The 20,118-nt window shown below is 45.1% G+C and overlaps 1 protein-coding gene across 4 annotated transcripts in view; it reads left to right on the forward strand.

Annotated features, from left to right (window-relative positions):
* Positions 1 to 16,002, forward strand: part of LOC146009804 (uncharacterized) — a 57,080-nt gene extending 41,078 nt beyond the window's left edge. For 3 of the 4 annotated variants that reach the window (XM_083150281.1, XM_083150282.1, XM_083150283.1), the window contains exon 5: positions 14,693 to 16,002. In XM_083150281.1, the coding sequence (XP_083006407.1) occupies positions 14,693 to 15,960 (1,268 nt within the window). In that variant the 3' untranslated portion in view covers positions 15,961 to 16,002. The remainder of the gene's footprint in view (positions 1 to 14,692) is intronic. The other variant, XM_083150284.1, reaches the window with a different exon arrangement.
* The last annotated feature ends 4,116 nt before the right edge of the window (positions 16,003 to 20,118 follow it).

Raw genomic sequence — 20,118 nt, forward strand, 5'->3', positions numbered from 1 at the left:
GAGACACAAGCAGGGACTGATAGGAATTGCTGTATACTCTCTGTAGTGCGGAGTTATGTGTGTACACTGTATAATAATAATAGTTATATTACCTCCAGCAGGGGGAGACACAAGCAGGGACTGATGGGAATGGCTGTATACTCTCTGTAGTGCGGAGTTATGTTTGTACACTGTATAATAATAATAGTTATATTATCTCCAGCAGGAGGAGACACAAGCAGGGACTGATGGGAATTGCTGTATACTCTCTGTAGTGCGGAGTTATGTGTGTACACTGTATAATAATAGTTATATTATCTCCAGCAGGGGGAGACACAAGCAGGGACTGATGGGAATTGCTGTATACTCTCTGTAGTGCGGAGTTCTGTGCGTACACTGTATAATAATAGTTATATTATCTCCAGCAGGGGAGACACAAGCAGGGACTGATGGGAATTGCTGTATACTCTCTGTAGTGCGGAGTTATGTGCGTACACTGTATAATAATAGTTATATTATCTCCAGCAGGGGGAGACACAAGCAGGGACTGATGGGAATTGCTGTATACTCTCTGTAGTGCGGAGTTATGTGTGTACACTGTATAATAATAATAGTTATATTATCTCCAGCAGGGGAGACACAAGCAGGGACTGATGGGAATTGCTGTATACTCTCTGTAGTGCGGAGTTATGTGTGTACACTGTATAATAATAATAGTTATATTCTCTCCAGCAGGGGGAGACACAAGCAGGGACTGATGGGAATTGCTGTATACTCTCTGTAGTGCGGAGTTATGTGTGTACACTGTATAATAATAATAATAGTTATATTCTCTCCAGCAGGGGGAGACACAAGCAGGGACTGATGGGAATTGCTGTATACTCTCTGTAGTGCGGAGTTATGTGTGTACACTGTATAATAATAGTTATATTATCTCCAGCAGGGGGAGACACAAGCAGGGACTGATGGGAATTGCTGTATACTCTCTGTAGTGTGGAGTTATGTGTGTACACTGTATAATAATAATAGTTATATTATCTCCAGCAGGGGAGACACAAGCAGGGACTGATGGGAATTGCTGTATACTCTCTGTAGTGCGGAGTTATGTGTGTACACTGTATAATAATAATAGTTATATTATCTCCAGCAGGGGGAGACACAAGCAGGGACTGATGGGAATTGCTGTATACTCTCTGTAGTGTGGAGTTATGTGTGTACACTGTATAATAATAGTTATATTATCTCCAGCAGGGGGAGACACAAGCAGGGACTGATGGGAATTGCTGTATACTCTCTGTAGTGCGGAGTTATGTGTGTACACTGTATAATAATAATAGTTATATTATCTCCAGCAGGGGGAGACACAAGCAGGGAGTGATGGGAATTGCTGTATACTCTCTGTAGTGCGGAGTTATGTGTGTACACTGTATAATAATAATAGTGTATATTATCTCCAGCAGGGGGAGACACAAGCAGGGAGTGATGGGAATTGCTGTATACTCTCTGTAGTGCGGAGTTATGTGTGTACACTGTATAATAATAGTTATATTATCTCCAGCAGGGGGAGACACAAGCAGGGAGTGATGGGAATTGCTGTATACTCTCTGTAGTGCGGAGTTATGTGTGTACACTGTGTAATAATAATAGTTATATTATCTCCAGCAGGGGAGACACAAGCAGGGACTGATGGGATTTGCTGTATACTCTCTGTAGTGCGGAGTTATGTGTGTACACTGTATAATAATAATAGTTATATTATCTCCAGCAGGGGGAGACACAAGCAGGGACTGATGGGAATTGCTGTATACTGTCTGTAGTGCGGAGTTATTAGTGTACACTGTATAATAATAGTTATATTACCTCCAGCAGGGGGAGACACAAGCAGGGACTGATGGGAATTGCTGTATACTCTCTGTAGTGCGGAGTTATGTGTGTACACTATATAATAATAGTTATATTATCTCCAGCAGGGGGAGACACAAGCAGGGACTGATGGGAATTGCTGTATACTCTCTGTAGTGCAGAGTTATGTGTGTACACTGTATAATAATAGTTATATTATCTCCAGCAGGGGGAGACACAAGCAGGGACTGATGGGAATGGCTGTATACTCTCTGTAGTGCGGAGTTATGTTTGTACACTGTATAATAATAATAGTTATATTATCTCCAGCAGGAGGAGACACAAGCAGGGACTGATGGGAATTGCTGTATACTCTCTGTAGTGCGGAGTTATGTGTGTACACTGTATAATAATAGTTATATTATCTCCAGCAGGGGGAGACACAAGCAGGGAGTGATGGGAATTGCTGTATACTCTCTGTAGTGCGGAGTTATGTGTGTACACTGTATAATAATAGTTATATTATCTCCAGCAGGGGAGACACAAGCAGGGACTGATGGGAATTGCTGTATACTCTCTGTAGTGCAGAGTTATGTGTGTACACTATATAATAATAGTTATATTATCTCCAGCAGGGGGAGACACAAGCAGGGACTGATGGGAATTGCTGTATACTCTCTGTAGTGTGGAGTTATGTGTGTACGCTGTATAATAATAATAGTTATATTATCTCCAGCAGGGGGAGACACAAGCAGGGACTGATGGGAATTGCTGTATACTCTCTGTAGTGCGGAGTTATGTGTGTACGCTGTATAATAATAGTTATATTATCTCCAGCAGGGGGAGACACAAGCAGGGACTGATGGGAATTGCTGTATACTCTCTGTAGTGTGGAGTTATGTGTGTACACTGTATAATAATAATAATAATAGTTATATTATCTCCAGCAGGGGGAGACACAAGCAGGGACTGATGGGAATTGCTGTATACTCTCTGTAGTGCGGAGTTATGTGTGTATACTGTATAATAATAGTTATATTATCTCCAGCAGGGGGAGACACAAGCAGGGACTGATGGGAATTGCTGTATACTCTCTGTAGTGCGGAGTTATGTGTGTACACTGTATAATAGTTATATTATCTCCAGCAGGGGGAGACACAAGCAGGGACTGATGGGAATTGCTGTGTACTCTCTGTAGTGCGGAGTTATGTGTGTACACTGTATAATAATAATAATAGTTATATTATCTCCAGCAGGGGGAGACACAAGCAGGGACTGATGGGAATTGCTGTATACTCTCTGTAGTGCGGAGTTATATGTGTACACTGTATAATAATAATAGTTATATTATCTCCAGCAGGGGGAGACACAAGCAGGGACTGATGGGAATTGCTGTATACTCTCTGTAGTGCGGAGTTATGTGTGTACACTGTATAATAATAATAGTTATATTATCTCCAGCAGGGGGAGACACAAGCAGGGACTGATGGGAATTGCTGTATACTCTCTGTAGTGCGGAGTTATGTGTGTACACTGTATAATAATAGTTATATTATCTCCAGCAGGGGGAGACACAAGCAGGGACTGATGGGAATTGCTGTATACTCTCTGTAGTGCGGAGTTATGTGTGTACACTGTATAATAATAATAATAGTTATATTCTCTCCAGCAGGGGGAGACACAAGCAGGGACTGATGGGAATTGCTGTATACTCTCTGTAGTGCGGAGTTATGTGTGTACACTGTATAATAATAGTTATATTATCTCCAGCAGGGGGAGACACAAGCAGGGACTGATGGGAATTGCTGTATACTCTCTGTAGTGTGGAGTTATGTGTGTACACTGTATAATAATAATAGTTATATTATCTCCAGCAGGGGAGACACAAGCAGGGACTGATGGGAATTGCTGTATACTCTCTGTAGTGCGGAGTTATGTGTGTATACTGTATAATAATAGTTATATTATCTCCAGCAGGGGGAGACACAAGCAGGGACTGATGGGAATTGCTGTATACTCTCTGTAGTGCGGAGTTATGTGTGTACACTGTATAATAGTTATATTATCTCCAGCAGGGGGAGACACAAGCAGGGACTGATGGGAATTGCTGTGTACTCTCTGTAGTGCGGAGTTATGTGTGTACACTGTATAATAATAATAATAGTTATATTATCTCCAGCAGGGGGAGACACAAGCAGGGACTGATGGGAATTGCTGTATACTCTCTGTAGTGCGGAGTTATATGTGTACACTGTATAATAATAATAGTTATATTATCTCCAGCAGGGGGAGACACAAGCAGGGACTGATGGGAATTGCTGTATACTCTCTGTAGTGCGGAGTTATGTGTGTACACTGTATAATAATAATAGTTATATTATCTCCAGCAGGGGGAGACACAAGCAGGGACTGATGGGAATTGCTGTATACTCTCTGTAGTGCGGAGTTATGTGTGTACACTGTATAATAATAGTTATATTATCTCCAGCAGGGGGAGACACAAGCAGGGACTGATGGGAATTGCTGTATACTCTCTGTAGTGCGGAGTTATGTGTGTACACTGTATAATAATAATAATAGTTATATTCTCTCCAGCAGGGGGAGACACAAGCAGGGACTGATGGGAATTGCTGTATACTCTCTGTAGTGCGGAGTTATGTGTGTACACTGTATAATAATAGTTATATTATCTCCAGCAGGGGGAGACACAAGCAGGGACTGATGGGAATTGCTGTATACTCTCTGTAGTGTGGAGTTATGTGTGTACACTGTATAATAATAATAGTTATATTATCTCCAGCAGGGGAGACACAAGCAGGGACTGATGGGAATTGCTGTATACTCTCTGTAGTGCGGAGTTATGTGTGTACACTGTATAATAATAATAGTTATATTATCTCCAGCAGGGGGAGACACAAGCAGGGACTGATGGGAATTGCTGTATACTCTCTGTAGTGTGGAGTTATGTGTGTACACTGTATAATAATAGTTATATTATCTCCAGCAGGGGGAGACACAAGCAGGGACTGATGGGAATTGCTGTATACTCTCTGTAGTGCGGAGTTATGTGTGTACACTGTATAATAATAATAGTTATATTCTCTCCAGCAGGGGGAGACACAAGCAGGGAGTGATGGGAATTGCTGTATACTCTCTGTAGTGCGGAGTTATGTGTGTACACTGTATAATAATAATAGTTATATTATCTCCAGCAGGGGGAGACACAAGCAGGGAGTGATGGGAATTGCTGTATACTCTCTGTAGTGCGGAGTTATGTGTGTACACTGTATAATAATAGTTATATTATCTCCAGCAGGGGGAGACACAAGCAGGGAGTGATGGGAATTGCTGTATACTCTCTGTAGTGCGGAGTTATGTGTGTACACTGTGTAATAATAATAGTTATATTATCTCCAGCAGGGGAGACACAAGCAGGGACTGATGGGATTTGCTGTATACTCTCTGTAGTGCGGAGTTATGTGTGTACACTGTATAATAATAATAATAGTTATATTATCTCCAGCAGGGGGAGACACAAGCAGGGACTGATGGGAATTGCTGTATACTGTCTGTAGTGCGGAGTTATGTGTGTACACTGTATAATAATAGTTATATTACCTCCAGCAGGGGGAGACACAAGCAGGGACTGATGGGAATTGCTGTATACTCTCTGTAGTGCGGAGTTATGTGTGTACACTGTATAATAATAGTTATATTACCTCCAGCAGGGGGAGACACAAGCAGGGACTGATGGGAATTGCTGTATACTCTCTGTAGTGCGGAGTTATGTGTGTACACTGTATAATAATAGTTATATTATCTCCAGCAGGGGGAGACACAAGCAGGGACTGATAGGAATTGCTGTATACTCTCTGTAGTGCGGAGTTATGTGTGTACACTGTATAATAATAATAGTTATATTACCTCCAGCAGGGGGAGACACAAGCAGGGACTGATGGGAATGGCTGTATACTCTCTGTAGTGCGGAGTTATGTTTGTACACTGTATAATAATAATAGTTATATTATCTCCAGCAGGAGGAGACACAAGCAGGGACTGATGGGAATTGCTGTATACTCTCTGTAGTGCGGAGTTATGTGTGTACACTGTATAATAATAGTTATATTATCTCCAGCAGGGGGAGACACAAGCAGGGACTGATGGGAATTGCTGTATACTCTCTGTAGTGCGGAGTTCTGTGCGTACACTGTATAATAATAGTTATATTATCTCCAGCAGGGGAGACACAAGCAGGGACTGATGGGAATTGCTGTATACTCTCTGTAGTGCGGAGTTATGTGCGTACACTGTATAATAATAGTTATATTATCTCCAGCAGGGGGAGACACAAGCAGGGACTGATGGGAATTGCTGTATACTCTCTGTAGTGCGGAGTTATGTGTGTACACTGTATAATAATAATAGTTATATTATCTCCAGCAGGGGAGACACAAGCAGGGACTGATGGGAATTGCTGTATACTCTCTGTAGTGCGGAGTTATGTGTGTACACTGTATAATAATAATAGTTATATTCTCTCCAGCAGGGGGAGACACAAGCAGGGACTGATGGGAATTGCTGTATACTCTCTGTAGTGCGGAGTTATGTGTGTACACTGTATAATAATAATAATAGTTATATTCTCTCCAGCAGGGGGAGACACAAGCAGGGACTGATGGGAATTGCTGTATACTCTCTGTAGTGCGGAGTTATGTGTGTACACTGTATAATAATAGTTATATTATCTCCAGCAGGGGGAGACACAAGCAGGGACTGATGGGAATTGCTGTATACTCTCTGTAGTGTGGAGTTATGTGTGTACACTGTATAATAATAATAGTTATATTATCTCCAGCAGGGGAGACACAAGCAGGGACTGATGGGAATTGCTGTATACTCTCTGTAGTGCGGAGTTATGTGTGTACACTGTATAATAATAATAGTTATATTATCTCCAGCAGGGGGAGACACAAGCAGGGACTGATGGGAATTGCTGTATACTCTCTGTAGTGTGGAGTTATGTGTGTACACTGTATAATAATAGTTATATTATCTCCAGCAGGGGGAGACACAAGCAGGGACTGATGGGAATTGCTGTATACTCTCTGTAGTGCGGAGTTATGTGTGTACACTGTATAATAATAATAGTTATATTATCTCCAGCAGGGGGAGACACAAGCAGGGAGTGATGGGAATTGCTGTATACTCTCTGTAGTGCGGAGTTATGTGTGTACACTGTATAATAATAATAGTGTATATTATCTCCAGCAGGGGGAGACACAAGCAGGGAGTGATGGGAATTGCTGTATACTCTCTGTAGTGCGGAGTTATGTGTGTACACTGTATAATAATAGTTATATTATCTCCAGCAGGGGGAGACACAAGCAGGGAGTGATGGGAATTGCTGTATACTCTCTGTAGTGCGGAGTTATGTGTGTACACTGTGTAATAATAATAGTTATATTATCTCCAGCAGGGGAGACACAAGCAGGGACTGATGGGATTTGCTGTATACTCTCTGTAGTGCGGAGTTATGTGTGTACACTGTATAATAATAATAGTTATATTATCTCCAGCAGGGGGAGACACAAGCAGGGACTGATGGGAATTGCTGTATACTGTCTGTAGTGCGGAGTTATTAGTGTACACTGTATAATAATAGTTATATTACCTCCAGCAGGGGGAGACACAAGCAGGGACTGATGGGAATTGCTGTATACTCTCTGTAGTGCGGAGTTATGTGTGTACACTATATAATAATAGTTATATTATCTCCAGCAGGGGGAGACACAAGCAGGGACTGATGGGAATTGCTGTATACTCTCTGTAGTGCAGAGTTATGTGTGTACACTGTATAATAATAGTTATATTATCTCCAGCAGGGGGAGACACAAGCAGGGACTGATGGGAATGGCTGTATACTCTCTGTAGTGCGGAGTTATGTTTGTACACTGTATAATAATAATAGTTATATTATCTCCAGCAGGAGGAGACACAAGCAGGGACTGATGGGAATTGCTGTATACTCTCTGTAGTGCGGAGTTATGTGTGTACACTGTATAATAATAGTTATATTATCTCCAGCAGGGGGAGACACAAGCAGGGACTGATGGGAATTGCTGTATACTCTCTGTAGTGCGGAGTTATGTGTGTACACTGTATAATAATAGTTATATTATCTCCAGCAGGGGAGACACAAGCAGGGACTGATGGGAATTGCTGTATACTCTCTGTAGTGCAGAGTTATGTGTGTACACTATATAATAATAGTTATATTATCTCCAGCAGGGGGAGACACAAGCAGGGACTGATGGGAATTGCTGTATACTCTCTGTAGTGTGGAGTTATGTGTGTACGCTGTATAATAATAATAGTTATATTATCTCCAGCAGGGGGAGACACAAGCAGGGACTGATGGGAATTGCTGTATACTCTCTGTAGTGCGGAGTTATGTGTGTACGCTGTATAATAATAGTTATATTATCTCCAGCAGGGGGAGACACAAGCAGGGACTGATGGGAATTGCTGTATACTCTCTGTAGTGTGGAGTTATGTGTGTACACTGTATAATAATAATAATAATAGTTATATTATCTCCAGCAGGGGGAGACACAAGCAGGGACTGATGGGAATTGCTGTATACTCTCTGTAGTGCGGAGTTATGTGTGTATACTGTATAATAATAGTTATATTATCTCCAGCAGGGGGAGACACAAGCAGGGACTGATGGGAATTGCTGTATACTCTCTGTAGTGCGGAGTTATGTGTGTACACTGTATAATAGTTATATTATCTCCAGCAGGGGGAGACACAAGCAGGGACTGATGGGAATTGCTGTGTACTCTCTGTAGTGCGGAGTTATGTGTGTACACTGTATAATAATAATAATAGTTATATTATCTCCAGCAGGGGGAGACACAAGCAGGGACTGATGGGAATTGCTGTATACTCTCTGTAGTGCGGAGTTATATGTGTACACTGTATAATAATAATAGTTATATTATCTCCAGCAGGGGGAGACACAAGCAGGGACTGATGGGAATTGCTGTATACTCTCTGTAGTGCGGAGTTATGTGTGTACACTGTATAATAATAATAGTTATATTATCTCCAGCAGGGGGAGACACAAGCAGGGACTGATGGGAATTGCTGTATACTCTCTGTAGTGCGGAGTTATGTGTGTACACTGTATAATAATAGTTATATTATCTCCAGCAGGGGGAGACACAAGCAGGGACTGATGGGAATTGCTGTATACTCTCTGTAGTGCGGAGTTATGTGTGTACACTGTATAATAATAATAATAGTTATATTCTCTCCAGCAGGGGGAGACACAAGCAGGGACTGATGGGAATTGCTGTATACTCTCTGTAGTGCGGAGTTATGTGTGTACACTGTATAATAATAGTTATATTATCTCCAGCAGGGGGAGACACAAGCAGGGACTGATGGGAATTGCTGTATACTCTCTGTAGTGTGGAGTTATGTGTGTACACTGTATAATAATAATAGTTATATTATCTCCAGCAGGGGAGACACAAGCAGGGACTGATGGGAATTGCTGTATACTCTCTGTAGTGCGGAGTTATGTGTGTATACTGTATAATAATAGTTATATTATCTCCAGCAGGGGGAGACACAAGCAGGGACTGATGGGAATTGCTGTATACTCTCTGTAGTGCGGAGTTATGTGTGTACACTGTATAATAGTTATATTATCTCCAGCAGGGGGAGACACAAGCAGGGACTGATGGGAATTGCTGTGTACTCTCTGTAGTGCGGAGTTATGTGTGTACACTGTATAATAATAATAATAGTTATATTATCTCCAGCAGGGGGAGACACAAGCAGGGACTGATGGGAATTGCTGTATACTCTCTGTAGTGCGGAGTTATATGTGTACACTGTATAATAATAATAGTTATATTATCTCCAGCAGGGGGAGACACAAGCAGGGACTGATGGGAATTGCTGTATACTCTCTGTAGTGCGGAGTTATGTGTGTACACTGTATAATAATAATAGTTATATTATCTCCAGCAGGGGGAGACACAAGCAGGGACTGATGGGAATTGCTGTATACTCTCTGTAGTGCGGAGTTATGTGTGTACACTGTATAATAATAGTTATATTATCTCCAGCAGGGGGAGACACAAGCAGGGACTGATGGGAATTGCTGTATACTCTCTGTAGTGCGGAGTTATGTGTGTACACTGTATAATAATAATAATAGTTATATTCTCTCCAGCAGGGGGAGACACAAGCAGGGACTGATGGGAATTGCTGTATACTCTCTGTAGTGCGGAGTTATGTGTGTACACTGTATAATAATAGTTATATTATCTCCAGCAGGGGGAGACACAAGCAGGGACTGATGGGAATTGCTGTATACTCTCTGTAGTGTGGAGTTATGTGTGTACACTGTATAATAATAATAGTTATATTATCTCCAGCAGGGGAGACACAAGCAGGGACTGATGGGAATTGCTGTATACTCTCTGTAGTGCGGAGTTATGTGTGTACACTGTATAATAATAATAGTTATATTATCTCCAGCAGGGGGAGACACAAGCAGGGACTGATGGGAATTGCTGTATACTCTCTGTAGTGTGGAGTTATGTGTGTACACTGTATAATAATAGTTATATTATCTCCAGCAGGGGGAGACACAAGCAGGGACTGATGGGAATTGCTGTATACTCTCTGTAGTGCGGAGTTATGTGTGTACACTGTATAATAATAATAGTTATATTCTCTCCAGCAGGGGGAGACACAAGCAGGGAGTGATGGGAATTGCTGTATACTCTCTGTAGTGCGGAGTTATGTGTGTACACTGTATAATAATAATAGTTATATTATCTCCAGCAGGGGGAGACACAAGCAGGGAGTGATGGGAATTGCTGTATACTCTCTGTAGTGCGGAGTTATGTGTGTACACTGTATAATAATAGTTATATTATCTCCAGCAGGGGGAGACACAAGCAGGGAGTGATGGGAATTGCTGTATACTCTCTGTAGTGCGGAGTTATGTGTGTACACTGTGTAATAATAATAGTTATATTATCTCCAGCAGGGGAGACACAAGCAGGGACTGATGGGATTTGCTGTATACTCTCTGTAGTGCGGAGTTATGTGTGTACACTGTATAATAATAATAATAGTTATATTATCTCCAGCAGGGGGAGACACAAGCAGGGACTGATGGGAATTGCTGTATACTGTCTGTAGTGCGGAGTTATGTGTGTACACTGTATAATAATAGTTATATTACCTCCAGCAGGGGGAGACACAAGCAGGGACTGATGGGAATTGCTGTATACTCTCTGTAGTGCGGAGTTATGTGTGTACACTATATAATAATAGTTATATTACCTCCAGCAGGGGGAGACACAAGCAGGGACTGATGGGAATTGCTGTATACTCTCTGTAGTGCAGAGTTATGTGTGTACACTGTATAATAATAGTTATATTATCTCCAGCAGGGGGAGACACAAGCAGGGACTGATGGGAATGGCTGTATACTCTCTGTAGTGCGGAGTTATGTTTGTACACTGTATAATAATAATAGTTATATTATCTCCAGCAGGAGGAGACATAAGCAGGGACTGATGGGAATTGCTGTATACTCTCTGTAGTGCGGATTTATGTGTGTACACTGTATAATAATAGTTATATTATCTCCAGCAGGGGGAGACACAAGCAGGGAGTGATGGGAATTGCTGTATACTCTCTGTAGTGCGGAGTTATGTGTGTACACTGTATAATAATAGTTATATTATCTCCAGCAGGGGAGACACAAGCAGGGACTGATGGGAATTGCTGTATACTCTCTGTAGTGCAGAGTTATATGTGTACACTATATAATAATAGTTATATTATCTCCAGCAGGGGGAGACACAAGCAGGGACTGATGGGAATTGCTGTATACTCTCTGTAGTGTGGAGTTATGTGTGTACGCTGTATAATAATAATAGTTATATTATCTCCAGCAGGGGGAGACACAAGCAGGGACTGATGGGAATTGCTGTATACTCTCTGTAGTGCGGAGTTATGTGTGTACGCTGTATAATAATAGTTATATTATCTCCAGCAGGGGGAGACACAAGCAGGGACTGATGGGAATTGCTGTATACTCTCTGTAGTGCGGAGTTATGTGTGTACGCTGTATAATAATAATAGTTATATTATCTCCAGCAGGGGGAGACACAAGCAGGGACTGATGGGAATTGCTGTATACTCTCTGTAGTGTGGAGTTATGTGTGTACACTGTATAATAATAATAATAGTTATATTATCTCCAGCAGGGGGAGACACAAGCAGGGACTGATGGGAATTGCTGTATACTCTCTGTAGTGCGGAGTTATGTGTGTATACTGTATAATAATAGTTATATTATCTCCAGCAGGGGGAGACACAAGCAGGGACTGATGGGAATTGCTGTATACTCTCTGTAGTGCGGAGTTATGTGTGTACACTGTATAATAGTTATATTATCTCCAGCAGGGGGAGACACAAGCAGGGACTGATGGGAATTGCTGTGTACTCTCTGTAGTGCGGAGTTATGTGTGTACACTGTATAATAATAATAATAGTTATATTATCTCCAGCAGGGGGAGACACAAGCAGGGACTGATGGGAATTGCTGTATACTCTCTGTAGTGCGGAGTTATATGTGTACACTGTATAATAATAATAGTTATATTATCTCCAGCAGGGGGAGACACAAGCAGGGACTGATGGGAATTGCTGTATACTCTCTGTAGTGCGGAGTTATGTGTGTACACTGTATAATAATAATAGTTATGTTATCTCCAGCAGGGGGAGACACAAGCAGGGACTGATGGGAATTGCTGTATACTCTCTGTAGTGCGGAGTTATGTGTGTACACTGTATAATAATAGTTATATTATCTCCAGCAGGGGGAGACACAAGCAGGGACTGATGGGAATTGCTGTGTACTCTCTGTAGTGCGGAGTTATGTGTGTACACTGTATAATAATAGTTATATTATCTCCAGCAGGGGGAGACACAAGCAGGTACTGATGGGAATTGCTGTATACTCTCTGTAGTATGGAGTTATGTGTGTACACTGTATTATAATAGTTATATTATCTCCAGCAGGGGGAGACACAAGCAGGGACTGATGGGAATTGCTGTATACTCTCTGTAGTGTGGAGTTATGTGTGTACGCTGTATAATAATAATAGTTATATTATCTCCAGCAGGGGGAGACACAAGCAGGGACTGATGGGAATTGCTGTATACTCTCTGTAGTGCGGAGTTATGTGTGTACACTGTGTAATAATAATAATAATAATATTATCTCCAGCAGGGGGAGACACAAGCAGGGACTGATGGGAATTGCTGTATACTCTCTGTAGTGCAGAGTTATGTGTGTACACTGTATAATAATAGTTATATTATCTCCAGCAGGGGGAGACACAAGCAGGGACTGATGGGAATTGCTGTATACTCTCTGTAGTGCGGAGTTATGTGTGTACACTGTGTAATTATAATAATAATAATATTATCTCCAGCAGGGGGAGACACAAGCAGGGACTGATGGGAATTGCTGTATACTCTCTGTAGTGGGGAGTTATGTGTGTACACTGTATAATAATAATAGTTATATTACCTCCAGCAGGGGGAGACACAAGCAGGGACTGATGGGAATTGCTGTATACTCTCTGTAGTGCGGAGTTATGTGTGTACACTGTATAATAATAGTTATATTATCCCCAGCAGGGGGAGACACAAGCAGGGACTGATGGGAATTGCTGTATACTCTCTGAAGTGCGGAGTTATGTGTGTACACTGTGTAATAATAATAATAATAATATTATCTCCAGCAGGGGGAGACACAAGCAGGGACTGATGGGAATTGCTGTATACTCTCTGTAGTGGGGAGTTATGTGTGTACACTGTATAATAATAATAGTTATATTACCTCCAGCAGGGGGAGACACAAGCAGGGACTGATGGGAATTGCTGTATACTCTCTGTAGTGCGGAGTTATGTGTGTACACTGTATAATAATAGTTATATTATCTCCAGCAGGGGGAGACACAAGCAGGGACTGATGGGAATTGCTGTATACTCTCTGTAGTGCGGAGTTATGTGTGTACACTGTATAATAATAATAGTTATATTATCTCCAGCAGGGGGAGACACAAGCAGGGACTGATGGGAATTGCTATATACTCTCTGTAGTGCGGAGTTATGTGTGTACACTGTATAATAATAGTTATATTATCTCTAGCAGGGGGAGACACAAGCAGGGACTGATGGGAATTGCTGTATACTCTCTGTAGTGCGGAGTTATGTGTGTACACTGTATAATAATAGTTATATTATCTCCAGCAGGGGGAGACACAAGCAGGGACTGATGGGAATTGCTGTATACTCTCTGTAGTGCGGAGTTATGTGTGTACACTGTATAATAATAATAGTTATATTATCTCCAGCAGGGAGAGACACGAGCAGGGACTGATGGGAATTGCTGTATACTCTCTGTAGTGCGGAGTTATGTGTGTACACTGTATAATAATAGTTATATTATCTCCAGCAGGGGGAGACACGAGCAGGGACTGATGGGAATTGCTGTATACTCTCTGTAGTGCGGAGTTATGTGTGTACACTGTATAATAATAATAGTTATATTATCTCCAGCAGGAGGAGACACAAGCAGGGACTGATGGGAATTGCTGTATACTCTCTGTAGTGCGGAGTTATGTGTGTACACTGTATAATAATAGTTATATTATCTCCAGCAGGGGGAGACACAAGCAGGGACAGATGGGAATTGCTGTATACTCTCTGTAGTGCGGAGTTATGTGTGTACACTGTATAATAATAGTTATATTATCTCCAGCAGGAGGAGACACAAGCAGAGATGCCCTGGAGGGAGATCGCATCTTGGCTGCAGATACTAAACTAGAAGATGACATCACACAGGACTCTTCAGGAGACATCCCCACTACTCTATATATACCCCCAGTACCTGACAGCGCTGATATACCATCTGATCCCTCTAACCGTGATGCCTGTTCTTCTAATACACAGCCTGCAGCTCATACATGTGATACACAGTGTCTCTGTTCTGTGGGTGGGAAATGTGTAATATCTAACCTACATGTTGTTACATATCAGAGAAGTCCCACATATGAGAGGCCGTATCAATGCACTGAGTGCGGGAAATGTTTTCCTCAGAAAATAAGTCTAGTGAGACATCAGAGTATTCACACAGGCGAGAGGCCATATGAATGCTCTGAGTGTGGGAAATGTTTTACACAGAAATCATTTGTTGTTAGGCATCAGAAAATTCACACAGGTGAGAGGCCATTTCAATGCTCTGATTGCGGGGAATGTTTTAGATGCAAATCACATCTTGTTAGACATCAGATACATCACACAGGTGAGAGGAGATTTCCATGCGCTGAATGTGGGAAATGTTTTACATGCAAATCACATCTTGTTAGTCATCAGAGAATTCACACAGGTGAGAGGCCATTTCCATGCTCTGAATGTGGGAAATGTTTTGCATGGAAATCACATCTTGTTAGTCATCAGAGAAGTCACACAGGTGAGAAACAATTTCCATGCTCTGAGTGTGGGAAATGTTTTACATGCAAATCATATCTTGTTAGTCATCAGATAATTCACACAGGTGAGAAACCATTTCCATGCTCTGAGTGTGAGAAATGTTTTACATGCAAATCAAAACTTGTTATACATCAGAGAAGTCACACAGGTGAGAAACCATTTCCATGCTCTGAGTGTGAGAAATGTTTTACATGCAAATCAAAACTTGTTATACATCAGAGAAGTCACAAAGCCGAGAAACCATTTCCATGCTCTGAGTGTGAGAAATGTTTTAGACGCAAATGTGATCTTGTTATGCATCAGAGAAGTCACACAGGTGAGAAACCTTTTCCATGCTCTGAGTGTGAGAAATGTTTTAGACGCAAATGTGACCTTGTTAGTCATCAGAGAAGACACACTGGTGAGAAACCATTTCCATGCTCTGAGTGTGGGGAATGTTTTACATACAAATTAAAACTTGTTAAACATCAAAAAATTCACACAGGTGAGAAACTATTTCCATGCCCTGCATTTGAAAAATGTTTCAAATGGAAATAAAATTTTGTTATACATCAGAGAATTCATAAAGGTGAGAAACCATTTCCATGCTCTGAGTGTAAGAGATGTTTCTCTATCATCCATATGGTATACTGGGTTCTTAATACATTGGGGAAAGAGAGTCCTCTGCAGGAGACGGGCACATAAAACTCTTCACAGTGGGTGTACTGGCTCCTCACAAGTCAGTTTAGAAAAATGTGCCCTCGGAGAGAGGCTGCACTTACATGAAGCTCCAGAAGAGAGTTTTTCTTCATTTCATTTTGTTAATTATTTTGGGGAGCTGGTTTTGGTCAAAACCGCTCCCTGCTTTGTGGTAAGCCAGGGGAGGGTTACAGTTGCTGGCCGAACTGTCCCTGCTGCAGGACCACTGTCCTGTGTGGGTGCTTTTCGTGGTGGGCATTGCACTGCATCGATTCACACCCTGGCTCAGTCTGAAGACATCTGCAGTAAGTGTTTCCCGGGGTCCCCTTTAGTGGGGTATCCCGGCTGATGTGTGGCAAGATGACGGCAATGTCCCTGCATGGGAACCGCGCAGCCCCCTGCTCACACTGGATGCTATACACTGCCACGACCACCAAGGCATGTGTTACTAAGTTTGGCTAGGAATAGCAACAGCGCCAGTATAAAGATTAGTATAAGCACCAGTGCCATTTTAAGGGGCCGGGCTTATTCAGAGCGGGGACACAGCTCTCTGGCACCAATTTCCTGCTTCTCTCTGCATGCTTTGGTTGCCATTATACAGCAGCAGACACTCCTCAGCGGCGCTGGCAGCTCCCGACTGGGTGGAAGAGAACTACAGAAGAGACAGCAAGTGAAACTGAGCTTATAAAACGCTCATTACAGTGTTTATAGCCTTGCACGTATTATATAGATGTGTAATTGTATCTATTACTGCTAACCAGCTCCTCAGTCAGGGAGCTCAGGGTAAGGGTGTGCTGGTCTCCTCAGTCAGGGAGCTCAGGGTAAGGGTATGCTGGTCTCCTCAGTCTGGGAGCTCAGGGTAAGGGTATGCTGGTCTCGGTCTGGGAGCTCAGGGTAAGGGTGTGCTTGTCTCAGTCAGGGAGCTCAGCGTAAGGGTGTGCTGGTCTCCTCTGTCAGGGAGCTCAGGGTAAGGGTGCGCTGGTCTCCTCAGTCTGGGAGCTCAGGGTAAGGGTGTGCTGGTCTCCTCTGTCAGGGAGCTCAGGGTAAGGGTGCGCTGGTCTCCTCAGTCTGGGAGCTCAGGGTAAGGGTGTGCTCGTCTCCTCAGTCTGGGAGCTCAGGGTAAGGGTGTGCTCGTCTCCTCAGTCAGGGAGCTCAGGGTAAGGGTGTGCTGGTCTCCTCAGTCTGGGAGCTCAGGGTAAGGGTATGCTGGTCCCCTCAGTCAGGGAGCTCAGGGTAAGGGTATGCTGGTCTCCTCAGTCAGGGAGCTCAGGGTAAGGGTATGCTGGTCTCCTCAGTCTGGGAGCTCAGGGTAAGGGTGTGCTGGTCCCCTCAGTCTGGGAGCTCAGGGTAAGGGTGTGCTCGTCTCCTCAGTCAGGGAGCTCAGGGTAAGGGTATGCTGGTCTCCTCGGTCTGGGAGCTCAGGGTAAGGGTGTGCTCGTCTCAGTCAGGGAGCTCAGCGTAAGGGTGTGCTGGTCTCCTCTGTCAGGGAGCTCAGGGTAAGGGTGCGCTGGTCTCCTCAGTCTGGGAGCTCAGGGTAAGGGTGTGCTGGTCTCCTCTGTCAGGGAGCTCAGGGTAAGGGTGCGCTGGTCTCCTCAGTCTGGGAGCTCAGGGTAAGGGTGTGCTGGTCTACTCAGTCAGGGAGCTCAGAGTAAGGGTGTGCTGGTCTCCTCAGTCTGGGAGCTCAGGGTAAGGGTGTGCTCGTCCCCTCAGTCTGGGAGCTCAGGGTAAGGGTGTGCTGGTCCCCTCAGTCAGGGAGCTCAGGGTAAGGGTGTGCTGGTCTCCTCAGTCAGGGAGCTCAGGGTAAGGGTGTGCTGGTCTCCTCAGTCAGGGAGCTCAGGGTAAGGGTGTGCTGGTCTCCTCGGTCTGGGAGCTCAGGGTAAGGGTGTGCTCGTCTCCTCAGTCAGGGAGCTCAGCGTAAGGGTGTGCTGGTCTTCTCTGTCAGGGAGCTCAGGGTAAGGGTGCGCTGGTCTCCTCAGTCTGGGAGCTCAGGGTAAGGGTGTGCTGGTCTCCTCTGTCAGGGAGCTCAGGGTAAGGGTGCGCTGGTCTCCTCAGTCTGGGAGCTCAGGGTAAGGGTGTGCTGGTCTCCTCAGTCAGGGAGCTCAGGGTAAGGGTGCGCTGGTCTCCTCAGTCTGGGAGCTCAGGGTAAGGGTGTGCTGGTCCCCTCAGTCTGGGAGCTCAGGGTAAGGGTGTGCTCGTCTCCTCAGTCAGGGAGCTCAGGGTAAGGGTGTGCTGGTCTCCTCTGTCAGGGAGCTCAGGGTAAGGGTGTGCTGGTCTCCTCTGTCAGGGAGCTCAGGGTAAGGGTGTGCTGGTCTCCTCTGTTAGGGAGCTCAGGGTAAGGGTGCGCTGGTTTCCTCAGTCTGGGAGCTCAGGGTAAGGGTGCGCTCGTCTCCTCAGTCAGGGAGCTCAGGGTAAGGGTGCGCTGGTCTCCTCAGTCAGGGAGCTCAGGGTAAGGGTGTGCTGGTCTCCTCAGTCAGGGAGCTCAGGGTAAGGGTGTGCTGGTCTCCTCTGTCAGGGAGCTCAGGGTAAGGGTGCGCTGGTCTCCTCAGTCAGGGAGCTCAGGGTAAGGGTGTGCTGGTCTCCTCTGTCAGGGAGCTCAGGGTAAGGGTGTGCTGGTCTCCTCTGTCAGGGAGCTCAGGGTAAGGGTGTGCTGGTCTCCTCTGTTAGGGAGCTCAGGGTAAGGGTGCGCTGGTTTCCTCAGTCTGGGAGCTCAGGGTAAGGGTGCGCTCGTCTCCTCAGTCAGGGAGCTCAGGGTAAGGGTGCGCTGGTCTCCTCAGTCAGGGAGCTCAGGGTAAGGGTGTGCTGGTCTCCTCAGTCAGGGAGCTCAGGGTAAGGGTGTGCTGGTCTCCTCTGTCAGGGAGCTCAGGGTAAGGGTGCGCTGGTCTCCTCAGTCAGGGAGCTCAGGGTAAGGGTGTGCTGGTCTCCTCAGTCTGGGAGCTCAGGGTAAGGGTGCGCTGGTCCCCTCAGTCTGGGAGCTCAGGGTAAGGGTGCGCTGGTCTCCTCAGTCTGGGAGCTCAGGGTAAGGGTGTGCTGGTCTCCTCAGTCTGGGAGCTCAGGGTAAGGGTGCGCTGGTCTCCTCAGTCAGGGAGCTCAGGGTAAGGGTGTGCTGGTCTCCTCAGTCTGGGAGCTCAGGGTAAGGGTGCGCTGGTCTCCTCAGTCAGGGAGCTCAGGGTAAGGGTGCGCTGGTCTCCTCAGTCTGGGAGCTCAGGGTAAGGGTGCGCTGGTCCCCTCAGTCTGGGAGCTCAGGGTAAGGGTGCGCTGGTCTCCTCAGTCTGGGAGCTCAGGGTAAGGGTGCGCTGGTCTCCTCAGTCTGGGAGCTCAGGGTAAGGGTGCGCTGGTCTTCTCAGTCAGGGAGCTCAGGGTAAGGGTGCGCTGGTCTCCTCAGTCAGGGAGCTCAGGGTAAGGGTGCGCTGGTCTCCTCAGTCAGGGAGCTCAGGGTAAGGGTGTGCTGGTCCCCTCAGTCTGGGAGCTCAGGGTAAGGGTGTGCTCGTCTCCTCAGTCTGGGAGCTCAGGGTAAGGGTGTGCTGGTCCCCTCAGTCTGGGAGCTCAGGGTAAGGGTGTGCTGGTCTCCTCGGTCTGGGAGCTCAGGGTAAGGGTGTGCTGGTCTCAGTCAGGGAGCTCAGGGTAAGGGTGTGCTGGTCCCCTCAGTCTGGGAGCTCAGGGTAAGGGTGTGCTGGTCTCCTCAGTCTGGGAGCTCAGGGTAAGGGTGTGCTGGTCTCCTCAGTCAGGGAGCTCAGGGTAAGGGTGTGCTGGTCTCCTCGGTCTGGGAGCTCAGGGTAAGGGTGTGCTGGTCTCAGTCAGGGAGCTCAGGGTAAGGGTGTGCTGGTCTCCTCAGTCAGGGAGCTCAGGTTAAGGGTGCGCTGGTCTCCTCAGTCTGGGAGCTCAGGGTAAGGGTGCGCTGGTCCCCTCAGTCAGGGAGCTCAGGGTAAGGGTGTGCTGGTCTCCTCAGTCAGGGAGCTCAGGGTAAGGGTGTGCTGGTCTCCTCAGTCAGGGAGCTCAGGGTAAGGGTGTGCTGGTCTC

The sequence above is a fragment of the Crinia signifera genome, chromosome 6 (assembly GCF_055691185.1).
Source record: "Crinia signifera chromosome 6, ASM5569118v1, whole genome shotgun sequence".
Lineage (NCBI taxonomy): Eukaryota > Metazoa > Chordata > Amphibia > Anura > Myobatrachidae > Crinia > Crinia signifera.